The sequence below is a fragment of the Perognathus longimembris genome, chromosome 5 (genome assembly GCF_023159225.1).
Source record: "Perognathus longimembris pacificus isolate PPM17 chromosome 5, ASM2315922v1, whole genome shotgun sequence".
NCBI classification, from domain to species: Eukaryota; Metazoa; Chordata; class Mammalia; order Rodentia; family Heteromyidae; genus Perognathus; species Perognathus longimembris.
The window spans coordinates 8718827-8736793 of record NC_063165.1 but is presented as its reverse complement, the minus strand read 5'-3'; the positions used below and the strand labels follow the sequence as shown (position 1 = coordinate 8736793).

At 40.5% G+C, this 17967-nt stretch overlaps 1 protein-coding gene across 3 annotated transcripts in view; it reads right to left on the bottom strand.

Moving 5' to 3' along the window:
- Positions 1-17967, bottom strand: part of Tiam1 (TIAM Rac1 associated GEF 1) — a 264074-nt gene that overhangs the window by 67915 nt on the left and 178192 nt on the right. For all 3 annotated transcript variants that reach the window (XM_048346332.1, XM_048346331.1, XM_048346333.1), the window contains exons 8-11: positions 17026-17211; positions 10375-10521; positions 7340-7414; positions 4750-4920 (exon numbers count right to left, since the gene is read on the bottom strand). In XM_048346332.1, the coding sequence (XP_048202289.1) occupies positions 4750-4920; positions 7340-7414; positions 10375-10521; positions 17026-17211 (579 nt within the window). The remainder of the gene's footprint in view (positions 1-4749; positions 4921-7339; positions 7415-10374; positions 10522-17025; positions 17212-17967) is intronic.

The window sequence follows — 17967 nt, the reverse complement described above, 5'->3', positions numbered from 1 at the left end:
TTGGCAGAATGATTTTCAAGTTTCTGTCAGTGATTCTTGGGGACCCCGACCTGTATCCTATTCCCAAGTAACATGATCGCCTGCAGCCGCTGTGCAGAACACAGACGCTATTCAGTTAACACGTTCTGGACACCTGGCTTTGCTCCTATTGGCTGTCTGTAAGGAAGGCCGGATGTTATTGTCTGACAGACCCAGGACGGTAGATGTCAAAGATAATAAGGGTGGATTGGTGAAATATAAAACAGCGAAGTTCTTAGGAGTGATGCCTACTGTTTGTTAGAGAAACACCAAGACAAACAATGAGAAAAACAATAATATTTAGGGTAAAGAGATAAGCTAGAAAAACTTGGGAGGGGGTTATAAATGCTTCCTACCCAGGTCCTCACTGAAACCTTTAATTAGAAGCAAGGCTTTAGGTTTGCCATCTGTTCCTTACTGAGGCAGAAAGGAAAGAGAAATAGAATTTCATGAGGTCTTAATAACATGAATAAACCAGCCTGGAAATCTTTCTGGACGCTCCAAATGAGGCTGCTGCATAGACAGGCCACCTTCCGCAAATCAGATCCAAGTAGTGAGTTCACTAACAAGACTCTGATACCTGAAATCTCGGGGTGCGTGCGTGCGTGCGTGTGCAGGGCAGAGAACAAAAGAATGAGAAATACAACAACAGTGTTAGGATGATTCTTGACACATATACCTATTGTAATCTTCAAATTTCTTTAAATTTCTGTAAGAAGTATTTCAAAATGAGCAAAATTCATTTTAACTCATTCTATAAATTTGCCTCCTACTCTATTACCATAAATTTGCCTCCTACTCTACTACCATATTCACATATATCTACACATACATATATATAATAAAGTATATAAATGCACTTGTATAAACTTAAACATGCCATGTACCGTTTAAAGCATTGACAATGTAGACATCAATAAAAGATAAATGTAGCCAGTCATTGGTGGCTCACATCTGTAATCCTAGTCATACACTGGGGGCTGAGTTCTGAGATCAAAGCCAGCCCTGGCAGGAAAGTCTATGAGACACTTATTTCCAATATTACCAAAAAACTGGAAGTGGAAATATGGGTCAAGTGGTAGAATTCTAATACTGAGCAAAAGATCCATGTATAGCACCCCGGCCTTGAGTTCAAGCCTCAGGAACAAAGTATATGCTTACATGCACATGCGTGCACACACACACACACACACACACACACACGCAAGATAAAGTCCTCAGCAATGTGTTGTATGGGGAAGGGGTGAGACTTAATAACTGAAAATTTTCAAACTAATCTTACACAACAAACACAAAATTACAGTGGGGCCAACAGTGGTAGTTTGTGCTTATTATCTCAGAAGTCTGAGGCAGAACTGTGTTGTAAGGCCATGCTGGACTATATAGTAAAATGTGGGTGTGTGATGCATGTGTATGCATACATCTTTGTATAAAAAGAATACCAAATGTTAATGAGTAATTTAGGATAGTGACCTCCTTTAAACTTGGAAAATGTTCAAGAGAAATTTTCCTAAGAAGAGGAATTCAGTTAAGAAAATACCTACATTGTACCATTTGTTTTCCAATGTACTTTACTCAAGTAACTCAGAGAGCCCTAAACTCACTGTGACACAAGGGAGCTACAAAGGATACCATAAAATATTATCATAGAGCACTTTATTTTCATCAGTCTCAATTTTTAAAAATCAGTATCTTACTACAATTGTTTCAAAGAGGAAAGTAGCAAAATAAGAATGCAAATCTTTTGCAAAATAGTTTTAAGTCATAGATCAAAAAGCAATAGATAAAAATATATTGTCCTAGGTCTTCTCATCTGTTTACTCTTCTATTTTTCTTAATTTTATGAAGCTTCTCTGGGAAACAGCCAAACATAGTTGCTGAGCAGAGAAATACACACACACACACACACACACACACACACACACACACACACACACACACACACACACACACACCTGAGGTGCTACCGCAGAATTTCTGAAGATATTTCCCCGGAGACATCTCAAGTAACCTTTTGTTTTTTAAATGCCAGTGGTTATTTGGCTACTAGAAGCCTTAGATCAACTTTAGCAGAAGCATGAAATAAACCTGAAACACTATGACCACAATGTATACTGTACCTATACATTACTTCTGCAATATTTTAGAACTGCAACAACCTGAATATATCCCAAACCTGTAGGCAAATGTGCTTACTCACTGTCCCTAGCAACAATCATTGTAGTAACAGCTATAACATGAAATGCAGATGTTGAAACAGGTACTATACCAGAACTTGACTGGTGATCAGATGGCAGATGGTAAACGGATGTGAAATGGTGAGGATCAGAGAGAATAGGAAAGAGAATGAGCTGAATGCAAGAGACAGGAGAAAGAGATTGATTATTAAATAGGAGAAGAAGCATCCACCACCAACGCTGAGGACAACAATAATGACATCGATGGCATGCATCTTTACATCTCTATTTTCAATCCCTCCTCCAGCCACAAAATTAGGCTTAACTAAAAAAAAAAAAAAAACCCACTCACCATCCTCTTAGGTCATTAATAACATGTAGCACTGTCTCCTCCATTATCTCTTTTGCTCTACAGAATAAAATTGGCTCCACTAATTACAACAAAGTGTTTTCCAAAGAAGCAGCACCTGGCTCTGAGCAAGCTATATAATTTATCCTACATAATGGTCTTCCAAGACCATCAATTTCTTAAAGTGACTCGTGGAAGGTTTCTGTTTTTAAACTCATGAGATGTGTGTTCATACCACACCATGCAGTCTTTGTTATTTTATTTCTAAGCTTTGGCAAAAAAATGATGACCCAGGGAATATTCGTCAAGATGATCTCTCTCACAGTAATACATATCATTCTGTGTATCCTCTTCTAGTGCCACTCAAAGGATGCCACCAGAGACTAAGAAAAATAAAATCTAAGGTAGAGGTCTGCAGTATCATTTAATGACGATCGCTAAATGGCCACATCAATAACTGTCCTTCATTCATTTCATTTCAACAACGCTAAAGGTTCAAAAAGTACTTAAAAACGGAACCAACCATTCATTGCCCCACCTACTGATCCATTTTCCACCAATGAATGCCATTACCACAAAACAGTGGCTTTATCTGTTGAATCCTAAGCTGACAGGCATAGGACGTTACTAAGCCACAAAGTTCCTAAGGAACAACTTCCAGATTTGATCCTAGGGGTAAAAAAAGACCAGAGTCCTACTTCTAGCACCTTCAGCTGTCGATCTGAGAGTAACTCCCACAGCTCGGCAGAACATTAGTGGTTCTCTAAAGAATTGTGCTCATCTATAAATAAAAGAATGCAGAAATCCTCACCAGGCCAATTTTGTGAAGTAATTAAAATGAAAAATTATGAAGAGATGTCATTATCTTCCAAAGCGAGAACTCATGCACATAAAGGAATCAAAGTATGTAAGGTGATATCCTTTATTTTTAACATCTCTGTGGGGGCTGATTTTAGATTTTGTCTTAAAACAAGTGGCTGTTCTGCTTTATCTGTGCATAAGATTGCTTGGAAGTCATATTTGACCTGGACTCTTCTATTCCTCAGTCATATGAAAAATTCTACTTTTTCCCTTAAAAAGGGTCTCCTGATTTGTTTTCTTCAAAGGCATATATGAATTATTGATTGTTAAACTATAAACATCCATTACAGCCAAGCACTGGTGCCTCACGCCTGCAAATTTAACTACTCAACAGGCTGGAATCTTAGGATTGCAGTTTAAAGCCAGACTGGGCAGAAATGCCCCAATTAGCTACAAAATTTTTTTTTAGAAAAATCCAGAAGTGGAGCTAATAGTTCTTGTGATGATCTGTCACACTGGGATACTCTCAGGTTTGGGCTCAGTCTCCCTTTTACAACTACTACAATGTAACTTAGATAAATAACTAAGGCTCTTGGAGACTTGCTTGCTCCATCTGTACAATGGGAGAGTTAACAGCTCTGTCTCAGAGGTGATGGGGCTGCTGAGACCATTAATCCTACCACGTATGTAAAACGAAAAACAAACATGCAAGAAATAGCTCCTTTCTTTCCTCTCTTCCAGCTCTCACTCCAGGACATTGATCTGACAATCAGGGGTTAAAAATAGAACAAGGTTCACCTTGACATTTCAGTAGTTTAAAAGCTCTACTAGAGGAAATGAATTCAATTATTTTTCAATTAAAAAAACTGACTAATTCTGTGTTCTCAGAAAGAGAAATCTCCTATCATGGAAATCAACCTTATACTCACCTCAGTTTTCCTCTACTTTAAAGATGGCAGTTATTACTAAAGAACAGGGTGAAAAATAGTACCTGCAATATGATGACACTAAATAATTTAGGAATCTATGTGTAGGAAAAAAATGAATGGACAATGTCAAAAGGTTTGTTGTGGTTATGTTTAGATTCTAGGTAAAGTCCTAGACAACCCAGTAATATGGTATTTTGGCTGGAGATTTGCTAAGCTGTGTGAATGTAATACGCTAGTTACAAATCCATCTCAACCTACTACAAATCTGAACACCAAATAGCTACGTAGAAGATTTCCTCCCCTCCCACAAAAGTACTGCTTATATTATTATGTACATTGTCATGGAGGAATACAGTACTGAGATGAGTTTTGAATGCCTTCCTTTTCCCCTTAAGACTGCATTTCCTGTGCACCTTAGATGACTTCTCCATCTCATTTTGCTATTCTCAAGAAAGCCATCGAAATAGCTTGGTACCTTGCAAATATGCTCCAGGGTGTCCCGTGCAGTATCTCCCGGTCGGACAACAGTCAGGGCTGGCTGATTATTGGGCAGACAGAACCAAGATGGAGTGAAATACTCATGGACCCAAATGTCACAGTCAGGATTGTGCTGGTGGACGCTAGGTAAGACCACTTCTTTCTCCCTCTGGAATAAGAAGGAAAGTTAGCCAAGCACAAACAGTTCCTCTATCACAGCCTCCCATCTGCATTATAGAGATTATCTATTCCTAGGAAAATGGCCAGTGTAGAAGCAGGGGAATTCATGAGGGTCAGAAAACCCTGTGACAAAGGGAAGTTACTGAGAAAGGACGTTGGAGGCCGATTTCTGACTTCAGACATGGGTAGGCTTCCCATGTAACCCACAGTATCCATTGGTAGGAATGCCATGAATGAACAGGTAGCAAAACATGGAAGAGAACAAAACATGCATCACCACTTGGCTCCGTGTTATTGCTATTATGTCATTTACAAACCCATTTTAAGTTCTGAGCAGAGAATTCCATCAGCAAGAATATCTCTTATAGGACATCTGTACTTCAAAACAACAAGGAGACCCCACAGAAATATTGTTCATAGAGATCCTGTTCTAGCAGTACCTAGTGACAGACAGTATCCGCATTTTGGGGATCTCCTTGGGCCTTTAGCATCACTCTGGGATAGGCAACACTCCACATCCCCGATAAAATTCCTAGAATTGAGGATGAGGCTCCTGCCCAGCCTTCTGATGTCATTAAAAATATTCAACCCAAAAATGAGGGATAATAGGAGGCTTGTGAATGTAGAAGTCAGCTGAGAGGCTGAAGAAGAAAACACAAGTAGATGAAAAATCAGGAGCCCAGTCAAATAAACTAGAAAATAACTGTTAGATTTGGGCAATGTAAACATTGTACTGATGTTCAATGTGTTCCAATTAATATGACTGCACTAATGGTTTATAAAAGCCAAGGGTTAGCAATTATGTACTAATAGATTAAGCACATTACAAGAAGAAATGTTTCCAAATAAAAGTTGGGAAGTGGTAACATGATGACTTCCATTTTTAAGAAGGGCAGGGGAAATGTTTCAGTAAAGACCACTAAGGTAACCCAATTGTGGAAGATAACTTCAGCCAAGCCTTTGGATGCTATTGCTTTCATAATAAGTAGGACCCCAGGGAAAGAATTGCCAAAAAGCAATCAATTTGCCCACGTGACATTAACTGTGGCTCGAATCTTCCCAACATTCTTACATGTCATGTAAAATAAGGGCCCAAGTTTGGCATTGAAACTGCTTTTTGAGAACAAGGCCTTCTAGCCAGGAAGTGAGATTTAAATAGATAGATAGATAGATAGATAGATAGATAGATAGATAGATAGGTAGATAGGTAGATAGATAGATAGATAGATAGATAGATAGATAGGCAGACAGACAGACAGACAGACAGAATGTCCTAGGGGAAAAAACTTATACATAAATCCAATGGCAAAAAACTCAGTTTTTACTTTCAGTGTATGGAAGAGAATAGTCCATCATTCAAATGGTGTGTAAGATGAATTGGCCTACTATAGATATGCCTAAGTAAATACCAAAAGCTGTCTTTAATTGCATATGTGGATAGCAATATAATGTCATGAAATCTTGTCACAGAAAGTGAGCATAAAGGCTGGGTAAATCCAAGGATGACGTCATCAGGCATTGTTTGAAGGTGGTCTTCCTGTGGCCACTCTTCTCCTTTTCCCTCCTAGAACCCAATCCCCAGGGACTCTGGTTTGAGACTCAGATCTTTCTAGAACATAGAGCTCAGTCACTGCTCACTAACACTGCTTGGTTGCATGGCAACCAAGAGCTAAATTCTGTCATATTGATTCTGAGAGTGGAGAGCCAGAGAATCTTACCAAGAAGATGTTATCAACATCAGAACCTCCAAACAAAGAGGCACTTGGGACTTGAAAACTAGGGATTGTCCATTGATTTAGAGGGTGAAAAAATAAATGTCAATAGAGGGGAGGGGGAGAAAAAAAATCACATTATCTTTCTGGGCTTTCAATCAAAGCAGTTTGAAAGCTCCTATTCAATTCAAGTGTAAGATTGAACTAAATCTGTGAATTGTTAATTGAATACTTGACTAGGGAAGCAAATGCTTTTTTTTTTTTAAAGAACACATTATCAGAACATTTCTTGGGAATTCATAGGATCAAAATGGCATGTGTGGGCAGAGAGCGAGGGCAGTCAGAACTCACCTCTTGGGAACAGAAGTTGTACATGAAAAGGAATTAGCAGTGACATAAAACTGCTAACTCACAACCCAAATTGTCTCTTATATATTCTTGTTGGAAATTTAACACATCAAATGATAAGCATGGAAAATATTATGTCAGGAGGAAAATGTTCTTATTATCATTAGACACAAAATAGGAAATGACTTCTCCATCTCACACTGACCTATTATATAACTTTTAAAAAAACTAATAATTCAGTTTTTCATATTAAGCCGGCTTAATTTTAGTATCCAAGAAACCTCAGCATTGTGCATATGCTGATGCATTTGTGGCACTTCTAGAAAAGGAACACGTGTTTATTTTTACCTTGCCATCTGGAACAATGTCATCAAATATTCCCTCTAAAGATTTCTTCACAGCATCAGTACCCTCTCCAAACACCTGCATATACAAAAGTAGTGTCTTAAAAAAAGAAATTTGAGCAAGGCCATCAGAACACATTACAGTTGTTTTCAGACACTCCTACACCAAGTCCCATGGCGGAGAGTAGAATTCATGATAGCATACTGTGAAAGTCACATCTGTGTATGCCTCTCATGCCTTTAATAATTTCTTAAAATATTCTGTTTTTTTAATCTTGATAGTTTCTATATTAATTCAAAAGCACTAACTACATTCATGTACATGAGAATTTATGCCTTACGTATCTCGATCTCATCAGATATTTACAAATGACATTCACTTTATTTTTTTATTACTTCTTTTAAAAAGGTAGGCATTAGATTAAAAAAATATCATGGCAGAGAAGTTTTTTGAATTGAAAATGAGGAAAAATAACTATTTTTTTGTAATCTACTAAATCTGCCTAACTTAATGATCATAGGAAAATCGTAACACTAGGCAACCAATATCCAAACACATGGGCATGGGGAATTTTATGTACTGGTTATAAAGTAAGCATGTACTATATGGATAACATATGTGGTTAAGAAAAAGCTTTGCATTGAGTGCAAATGAAGTACAGAAAAAAAGTGGCATACATTGTCCACTTCAAAGTACTGAATTAATGAGTCAACTTCTGTCAGAAGGTTGTTCACCAAGCAAGAAGATTTTGGAAATTTTGTTTTGTTTTGTCAGTGCCTGAGCACTGCCCCTGGCCTCTTTTGGCTCAAGGCTAGCACTCTACCACTTGAGCCACAGCGCCACTTCTGGCTTTTTTCTATATATGTGGTGCTGAGGAATTGAACCCAGGGCTTCCAGTATATGAGACAAGCACTCTACCACTAGGCCATATTCCAGGCCCCAGATTTTGGAAATTATTACTTCAAGAAAAAAATTAAGTGATGTATAAAATACTACATTGTCCATGAAAACACTCTCTCTCTCTCTCTCTCTCTCTCTCTCTCTCTCTCTCTCTCTCAAGCATTCTCTTGGACACACTTAAATTCAGTCATAAAGTTCAGCAGCAAAATAACCTGGTATTATACGAACTAAGAGTTTTGATGGCCCAAACTGTCAAGGTCCTTACTTAGATTTACAGTGGTGCTTTGAGAGATATGTAGAAAATGACATCACCACTTCCTCAAAGCAGAGTGACATGCTGAGTGTTAACAGCCTTCCAAAAATTTAATAGAAAAACACTGAATCTCTTCTGTGAGGGCCTTTCTCCAAACAGCTGCTTCTTCAGATTTACATAAGAGCAAAGCCACCAAGAACAAAAAACCACCCTCTATGTTCTGCCCTTCTCAAAGACCACAGAACAAACTGGAAAATCGCTCAGTCTCACATGCTCTTATCATTTGCCCATCTGTTCTCTTGGAGACTCCAAGTCAACTAAGAAACTTTTGGATATTGGTGTCCAAAATGAATCTCTTTAAAGCTTTTCTTATGGATAGAATAGGTAACGTCATTTGTCTTGCAAGTCCAGGGTTCAATCCTCAGTAACACACACACACACACACACACACACACACACACACACACACACACACACACACACACACACCAGTGGCTCATGACTACAGCCCTAGCTACTCAGGAAAGTAGTTTATGAGACGCTTATCTCCAATTAAGTGGCTCAAGCAGTTGAGTGCTAGCCATGAGCCAAAAAGCTCAGGGACAGCACCCAGGCCCTGAGTTCAGATATACACAAAAATAAAACTGAGTGGGCTGGAATATGGCCTAGTGGCAAGAGTGCTTGCCTCCTACACATGAAGCTCTCAGTTCGATTCCCCAGCACCACATATATGGAAAACAGCCAGAAGGGGCGCTGTGGCTCAGGTGGCAGAGTGCTAGCCTTGAGTGGGAAGAAGCCAGGGATGGTGCTCAGGCCCGGAATCCAAGGCCCAGGACTGGCCAAAAAATAAATAAACAAACAAACAAACAGACAAATAAATAAATAAATAAATGAAACTGAACAGAAGAGAGCAAAATGAAACAATTAAACTTCATTTGAGGACACAAATGGCTGGGATTTGCTGAACAAGCAGGGGGAGAGTCCTTCAGGCCAGCCAGCCAGTGAATATGGATGTCCTCTCGCATAGCCCAGGGTCACAGGGTGACCAGTCCCACGGGCCATCCTAGTCATGACCTCCAAAACGCTTAGTGCCTAACTGTCCAGCCATTGCAGCCCATGAACTAGACATTCTCTTTGTGAAAAGATTACAAATAGATCCTTTAGTCCCACTGGTTCAGAGTCTAAGGACAAAGATAGACAACAATGAAGAAAAGTGAAGGAATTCCGGCAGGACAGTGGCCTTAGTTGGTAGCGAAGTAAAAGGAAGCAGATAGTTGAAATCAGCAGCACACAGTTCTCCTAACCCCATGAGGCCTGGGTACAGGTTGTGCTGCTCAAGGGTACCATGGGCCCTGCTAGTGCTACCACTGAGCAGAAGGAGGCGTGGCACGGAATGTGCGCTTTCACGTCCCTGGCTCTGCATTCCCATAGGCAGAGGAGCTGTCTATTTAATGTCAACCTGAGAAAGTCAGGGCAAAGAAACACCCAAAGTTCCTGGGAGCCTGCCTTTGATCTAGCATCAGAGACAGCTGAAGAAGACTCTAGTGTCCTCTCCTTGTTGTCATCCAGCCCTCCTCGTTTCTGAGCACATAGGATGAACTGTGCACTTTCTGTGGGGCTATAATTAACCAGGGCTTGGGAAGGATGCAAGCAGAGATGAGCTGAGCAATAAGACTAATTGCAGAGCTCTATGCTGTGGGAATCCATGTTTTATTACAAGTGTAGAGCACAAGTCATTTCTTCTGTGTTGACTAGTTGATGTTAAGAACACTCAGTCAATAAAAGAGCACAAATACATTCCCAATTGAGACTGACTAGTCACAGATCAATCACGGGCCAGTCATGGAAACAAACTTCAGGCTTCTTTTTCTCCTTTACAACCTACCTGATTGATGCTTGGGCGTCCCTGTTTCTTTTTGGAAGTAGTATCCAGACCCCAAAGAGAAGAAAACCTGCTCCTTCGCTTGCTTGCGGATCTGGACATGGCCTGAGTACGTCTCCTCACTCCTGTTTCACCTGTGCGTGCAGCCACCTGGTAATAACAAGACAAGCAGCCACCGCAGAGATCTGTCAGGACAGCCATGAGATCCCCACTCTGTCACATTCTTCATCAAAACATCCTGTCATACCAGCCCTTGATCCCAATGCCCAAAGCCCAGCACGTATGAATCACACGTATTTGGGCCTTTGGGCTTCTTCGTAGATTCAAAATGAAAACAAAAGGTTGAGAGATTCAATAACTATAAGAAATCAACAGTACAAATAGATAAAATAGTGATTAAAATATGTAGGCTCTATGCTTGCAAGAATAAGCTGGCCTTCCAGTTGTACGAACGAGGTCAAACTAGAATGTCAAGATCTAAGAGTCCTGATTTCCAAATCTCTCCAAAGGCTACACAATTGTTTCTCCTTTCTTTTTTTTTTTTTTTTTTTTTGGTTTGGTGCCAGTACTGGGGCTTGAATTCAGGGCTCACCCTCTGGCTTTGCTTTTTCTGCACACGGCTGGTGCTTTACCACTTGAGTCACACTTCCACTTTCATGTCTGCATTTTAACGAAAAACAAGCTGAAGGCAGTGAAAATAGCGAGAAAATGGTGTATTTTGACTCCCACGATTCCTTATTAAACCCTAATCCCCCCTATCAATTCCATTAAAATATCTCCAATCTTTCAGAATATAGAGAATTATTTTCTTTATTAGGCAATTAGTTTGTTGCCCCCCCCCCCCGCCCCAAGAACCTACTGTCTCCTGTCCCTCAGTCAGAAAGCCCCAAATATAGCTGAGCACAGAGCGAAGCAGCCAAACATGACTTGTTTTTCTTGTAGTAGGGTTGGGCTTGTGACTAGACTCTGATGAGTAGGATATAAGTAGAATCATTACTTGCAGTGGTTAAACACTGTCCTCAAGGGGACAGGCTTTCTATTATCCTTTGCATTCCACATTCCTAGTCACCCAGATAGACTCGGGTGGCTGTCAGGCAGAAGTCTTTTCAAAGTCAGCAGAACAAGACAAAAGAGACCTGTGTCCCTGCAAAGGGTAAAGACACCGTACCATAACTCACATATCCCATTACTCAGGTAAATAGGAAATAAAACTTGCAGAAAGAGAGAGAATGTGTATGTGTGTTTGTGTGTGTGCAAGTGCACTGGTCCTGGGGCTTGATTTCAAGGCCTGAGTGCTGTCTCTGAGCTTTTTTGTTCAAGGCTAGCACTCTTACCACTTGAGCCACAGTTCTACTTCAGGCTTTGTGCTGGTTAACTGGAGGTAAGAGTCTCACAGACTTTCCTGCGGGAGGTGGCTTTGAACCATGATCCTCAGATCTCCACCCCCTGAGCAGATAGGACCACAAGCATGAGCTACCAACGCTCAGCTAAAATATGAACTTTTTTTTTTAACCTAAACTTTGTTGAGATATTTGTAAAGGTCCAAAGAAGCATTTCAGAAGAAGACATCCCAAATGGATGCTGTGACTATGATCATTCTCAAGTAGACTCTCAGGCAGAACCTTCAGGTTATAAGCAAAGTCCCAGGAACTGGGGGAAGCTTGCCAGGCGGCCTGTGTGCACCACCCACGGGCTCTCCTCTCACAAAGGAGAGTGGCAGGAGGCCTAGCGAGTCTGACTTGAAACGAAACTCCCCTCCTTGCTCCAGGTTGCTGGAGGAGAATGTCTTGAAACCTACTTGTCAGAGACACAGGCAACTCCCAACATCCCCGATGCCAACTGGCAGCAGTCTAGGGGTGAGACAGTGTTGGGTAACAAAAGGAGCCACCCTGGCAGGGCACATTAGCTACATGGCAGCCTCTCTTGGTCTCCAATACTGATAGGATAAACACTGTGAAAGCTCCAGGAGTCAACTGGTCCAGACAAGGACCCCCACTTACATTAAAGACAGCAATCAAAACAACTTCCCTGCCAGGCTTTTAGAGAGAAGGGTTTTGGTCCCAGATGAAAATAGGAAGACAAGGGAGCTGAGAGATCTTACATTTTTTCTCTCATTTAACAACAAACCCAGACCAGGGCATTAAAAAGGGAAAAAAAAAATATGTGGCAGCCAAGATAGCTGTAGGAGTTTTTTAAATAAGAAAGATCTTAATCTACAATTATTCTTAAAGTGTTTGGGAAAAGGAAAAACCAAATGACAAAACCAAAGGTAACCTAAAAATATGCCAAAGTTTTCTGTTGTCTATTTACAGTACTTTCTAAGTGAAAGGTAAACAATGGTTGTAAACAGATTAAATTAGAACATGGTAACTACACATATGTTCACATGACTATTTATCGAAAACATTGCTAAAATGGAAAATTCCAGAGAAGGAAATACCTGTACAGTGACTTTACAAACAAGTAACTCCTGAAACAAAGAGAGATTCTTACACATAAACCTACAGGTGGCCATTTAAGTTAGCCTTCCATAACTAATCAAGATGGAAATATCCAGAAAAAGAATTTTTACCTGCTAAGCTAGTACCTGTACTAGTACCTGTACGAACTAGTACCTGCTTGTACCTGTAATCCTAGCTACTCAGGAGGCTGAGATCTGATGATTTCAGCTTAAAGCCAGTAAGGGCTGACAAATCCAAAAAGCTCTTATCTCTAGGTAACCAACAAAAGGCTAGAAATAGAGGTGTGTGGCTCAAGTGGTAGAGGCCTGGCCTTAAGCAGAAAAGCTAAAGGAAAATGTGAAGCTTTGAGTTCAAGGCCTACACACAGTGACATACACACCAAAATAAGTCACATCTGTACTGTACTAAGCAATGCCATATAAGAACTATTTATTTTGCATTTGGTCTTAGAAGTAGCCCAAGATTTTAAAGTATATAGGAGGATGTGTATAGTTCATTGGTAAATATTACATTATATACTTCCTATCTCATCCCCAGATGCTGGTATTCAAGGAGGTCCTGACATCAAGGCTCTTCAGAGCCTGGGGCTGACTGTACGTAAGTAAATACATGTAACATTGCTCCAATTTTCCATCTCTCCCGCATGAACAGAACAGGATCTGTACTGTTCATGGTTATAACTCTCATCAAGAAGAGTTCAGCGCCGGTTGCTGGTGGCTCATACCTGTAATCCTAGCTACTCAGGAGGCTAAGATTTGAGGATCGAAATTCTAAGCCAGCCCAAGCAAGCAAGTCCGAGAGATTCTTATCTCCAATAAACTACTTACAAAAAGCCAGAAGTGGCACTGTGGCTCAAGTTCAAACTCCAGGATCAGCCAAAAAAAGAGCAGTTCAGTGACTGGTATATGCTTTGTTGGTTTAATAAATAAATAAATAAACACTAAGAAGCAAATGACAAGGTAACAACAACTGAAAGTAACAGTACAGGGGAATAAAAGAAGGAAGAGCTAACCCCCTCCCTCCCTCCACCCCAACAATACTCTGACAGCTGACCAGTTGCTTTAGGCTGTTTAACAAACAGTGTACTGAAGGGTTCTATAGCAACTTTTCTCATCTGCTGGGACCTTGTAAACTGCACCAGTAACCACCCCCACCCCAGGACAATAAGGACTCAAAATGAGCAAAGGGATGTATGAAAAAAAAGGCTGGCAGGCAAGTGCTGGACAAGAGAGCAAGGGTTTCTCAATGATCTGCCCACACAATGGCTCCCTTTGTGGCTGGCACCTGATTACTCTATCATTCAGTTCATCTGTGCAAACAAGAACAATGATAACCTTTTTTCAAAGAGTCCAGCCGGGACCCTTCAGTTAATTATGGCAAATCATTCCACATTACTGATGCTCTCCCAATGAATGGGGCTTCCATTGTGGCTCAACCCCCCGTCCCTTGGCCCTGTTACCCTCACACCTCCTCCTCCCGCCACCCCCACTTGAAAGGGGGAAAAAAATTGTGGACAAAGGCTAAATTGAAGAATAACTCCAGTCCAGAGTGGGGGGGGGGGGATCTTTGAGGTCAAATGACAAGGGAAGAAGGAAAAGAATAAGTCAGTATCCAATAAATCATACTATAAAATTCCCGACCCAGCGTGTGCCACAGGGGCCAACTCAGAAAATAGGAACAGATATCCAATACAGTTGCCTAACTTGTTTTGTCTCACATGAAACCCCTCTTGGAAAAGATAAGTTGGCAAGGACACACGAACACTGAGATTTGCATTGCTAAAAGCAGCCAGCAAGAAAAAGAACAAAGGAAGGGAGAATTGGACATAAGGAAATAAATATTATTCTTCAAAACCCCTGAGTTATCAGGTTTCCTACCCTCATCTTCAGCCAGCCAGATTTCAATTACCTCCCACTAAAAGTAAAGTACACACAAATATATGCGGGGATAGAGGAAATCAGAAGGTCAGAAGATAAATCAGGGACATTACAGTAATTCTTATTTTCCTATCTCAGAGAAGAGAAAAGGGTACAAATTTTAGGGAAAAGATAAGATTATTTTCTCCAAATCCTATCAAGGCACAGTGAAAGAAGGGGACTTTGTAAACACTGGGGATTTAACTTTACTCTGGAAGGTGCCTTACTAGTATTTTGAGTTCACATATGTTCTCTCTTGCTCTTGCATTCTCTCTCCCTCCCTCTTGCTCTTTCTGTGTGTTTGTACTGGGGCTTTAACTCAGAGCCTTGCCCTCTCTCCCTTGGCTTTTCCCCCAAGACTGGCACTCTATCACTTAAACCACATACCTCTACTTCCAGATTTTAGCTGGTTAATTGGTGGTATGGGTCTCAAAGGCTTTTCTGCCCTCGCTGACTTCGAATTGCGATCCTCACATCTCAGCCTCCTGAATATCCAGGAGTACAGGCATGAACCACCAGTACCCAGTTCTCTGAGTTTTCTTATTAAAACAAAGTTCCCTTGATTGGGAACTTAGTCAGACAAAGAGCTAGATTTTTAAAAATTATCCCTCTTTTTAAAAAAAAAATTCAGAGCAAACCAAGATTTGTCTAAGTTTAAAATTTGCCATTCAGGCTTCAAAGAAACAGACCTAGAAGTGTCACGGTGGCCGAGTGGTCTAAGGCAGCAGACTCAAGCTCTGACTTCCCAGCCCTAGATCAATGCCATCAACTGAAAATGACCTGTAAGGCCCATTCACCACGGCACTTTCCCCCACTAGTGGTAAGAAATAAGACGCAGAAAGCACATGGAGAGGTGGCAGTTGCAAGGCAGGCCAAGAGCAGAGCTACAATTAGCAGAACAAATCAGGGTGCCAGTTTTAATAACTCCTGAAATTGGTTTAAGACTTCTTTAAAAATGTAAATCTACCCCTAATTATCTGAACGGTGACGTTAATCTATTTATAAAGAACACAAACGCCTCCGACTGAATTACAGCTCTGAATTGAATGAAAGATACAGCTGACATGGCAAGACAAGAACAACCCAGCTAAGGTCTTCCAAAGCAGCATCTAAAGACCAAGACTTCACGTTTAATTCCACAGCAAACAGGCTAAGGTGCAGGACATTTGAAGTGGGGGTCAACTTGGATCAGTTATTTGCACAGTGATTTTTTTTTTCAGCAGAAAGGAGTCAAAAGTACATAAAGCGGTTTACAATTTAGTCAGTACATGAAATTACAGATTATAAATACACTCTGAGACTCTGGAGGTCAGATGAAAAGTTCCTTCATTGAACAATGTTTATGTGTGCATTGTGACATTCTTCACCTTCTAATACAACAGCTACCTACAGCCAGGTGCTGGTGGCTCAGGCTTGAAATACTAACTACTCAGGAGGCTGGAATCTAAGGATCGGAGTTCAAAGCCAGCCCAAGTAGGAAAGTTTGTAAGATTCTGGTCTCCAATGAACCAGATAAAAATGCTGGAAGTGGTGCTGTGGCTCAAGTAGTAGCCTTGAGTCAAAAGAGCTCCAAGGGACAGGACCCAGGCACTGAATTCAAGCTCCAGAACCAACAAAAAATAAACACAAAAACAAATGATAGAAACAAAAAAGCAGGTACTTATAATCACCAAACAATGTTAAAGTAAAAGGTGCTCTCTGAGGAGTTCTACATTCAGCATATGGTTGTGGGGGGGAAAGGGGGACGAAGAGCTGGAGAGGGGAAGGGACACAGAGGATTAGAACATATTTATGTGCATAAGAGGAAGTGCTCCAGTCTCTATAAGGTCAAAGTTAAAAATATGTAGTTGTATTCAAAAGCCAGCACTGCCTAAAGATAACAAGAGTTATAAACACATAGTGAGACACTACGTTTCGGGGGCTGGGGGTATATATAAACCCAGTGCTGGCACATTTGCCTAGCATTGCCCAACACTGTAGAATCTATAGATCTGTAGATCCCTAATATCACAAGAAGAAAAAAGCAAAAAAAGGCAACATCTTTCACATGATTTTTGCACAATAGCTTAGGCTATACTGAGAAATACTTAAGTAGTAGTAGTAAACTTGAAAATAGCATCAAAGGAAAACTGGCATGTTCTTAAAGGAAAGGCCTTCAGAAATCCCCACATAGCAGTAAATCAGAAACACACTTCACAAACTCCTGGCAAATCCTATTAGAGATTAAGCATCAAGGTGGATATTTATTTTTCAAAACGTCATTAGCTTCTACTCACCAGGGCATGAAAAGAGGAGACAGAGAAGATCCCCAGGCGGCCCATGGCTACTTTGGTTGGTCGGCTAGCAAAAGCCAGTAGCCGTTTGGGGTTCGGCAGCTCCCCACCCTGGAGACTGGCTAAGTAACAACGGAAACGAAACAAGTCCATCTGGAACTGTTCAAGGTTCTGCTCCCAAACGAAGATCTATAGCAGGGAAGATAAGGGAAAGGCAAAGGTAAAAAATGGGGAAAAACAAACGTTCACCTTCTCTTCTAAGTCTTTGTAAGTCTTCCAAAGGTCTATGTGGTAAAGGTACAAATGATAATCCTAACTGGTAAAATAAAGGTACCTCAAGTTTCTTAGGTACACACTTTTTTTTTTTTTTTTTTTGGCCAGTTGCAGGGCTTGAACTCAGGGCCTGGACACTGTCCCTGAGCTCTTTGGCTCAAGTCTAGTTCTCTACCACTTTGAGCCATGGTGTAGTTTTCTAGTGGTTAATGGGTGATTAAAGTCTCATTGACTTTTCTGCCCAGGCTGGCTTGGAGCCATGATCCTCAGATCTCAGCCTTCTGAGAAGCTAGGATTACAGTCATGAGCCACTGGTACCTAATTTTATCACTGACTTTAAAATAACTGAGTACAAAAGACACTCTGCTTACTTTCTAAACTTATCCTTTTTAGCATGAAATACATTTGTGCCCTCATAAATGGCCTATTTCCAGCTGTGGACAGTCGGTCCTCCTTACCAATAGGCTATGCAACTTTAGGTTCAACTATCCACAGATCACAAATACCATGCACATACAGATGTTTTCCTGTTATTTTCTCTGAAGATTATGGTAGAACCATCATCAAAGTAACATTTACATTATATTAGGTGTCATAAATAATGCACTGATGATTTAATGTGTACGAGACATTGTATGTACAGTCTACTTAAATAAATATAAATAAATAAAA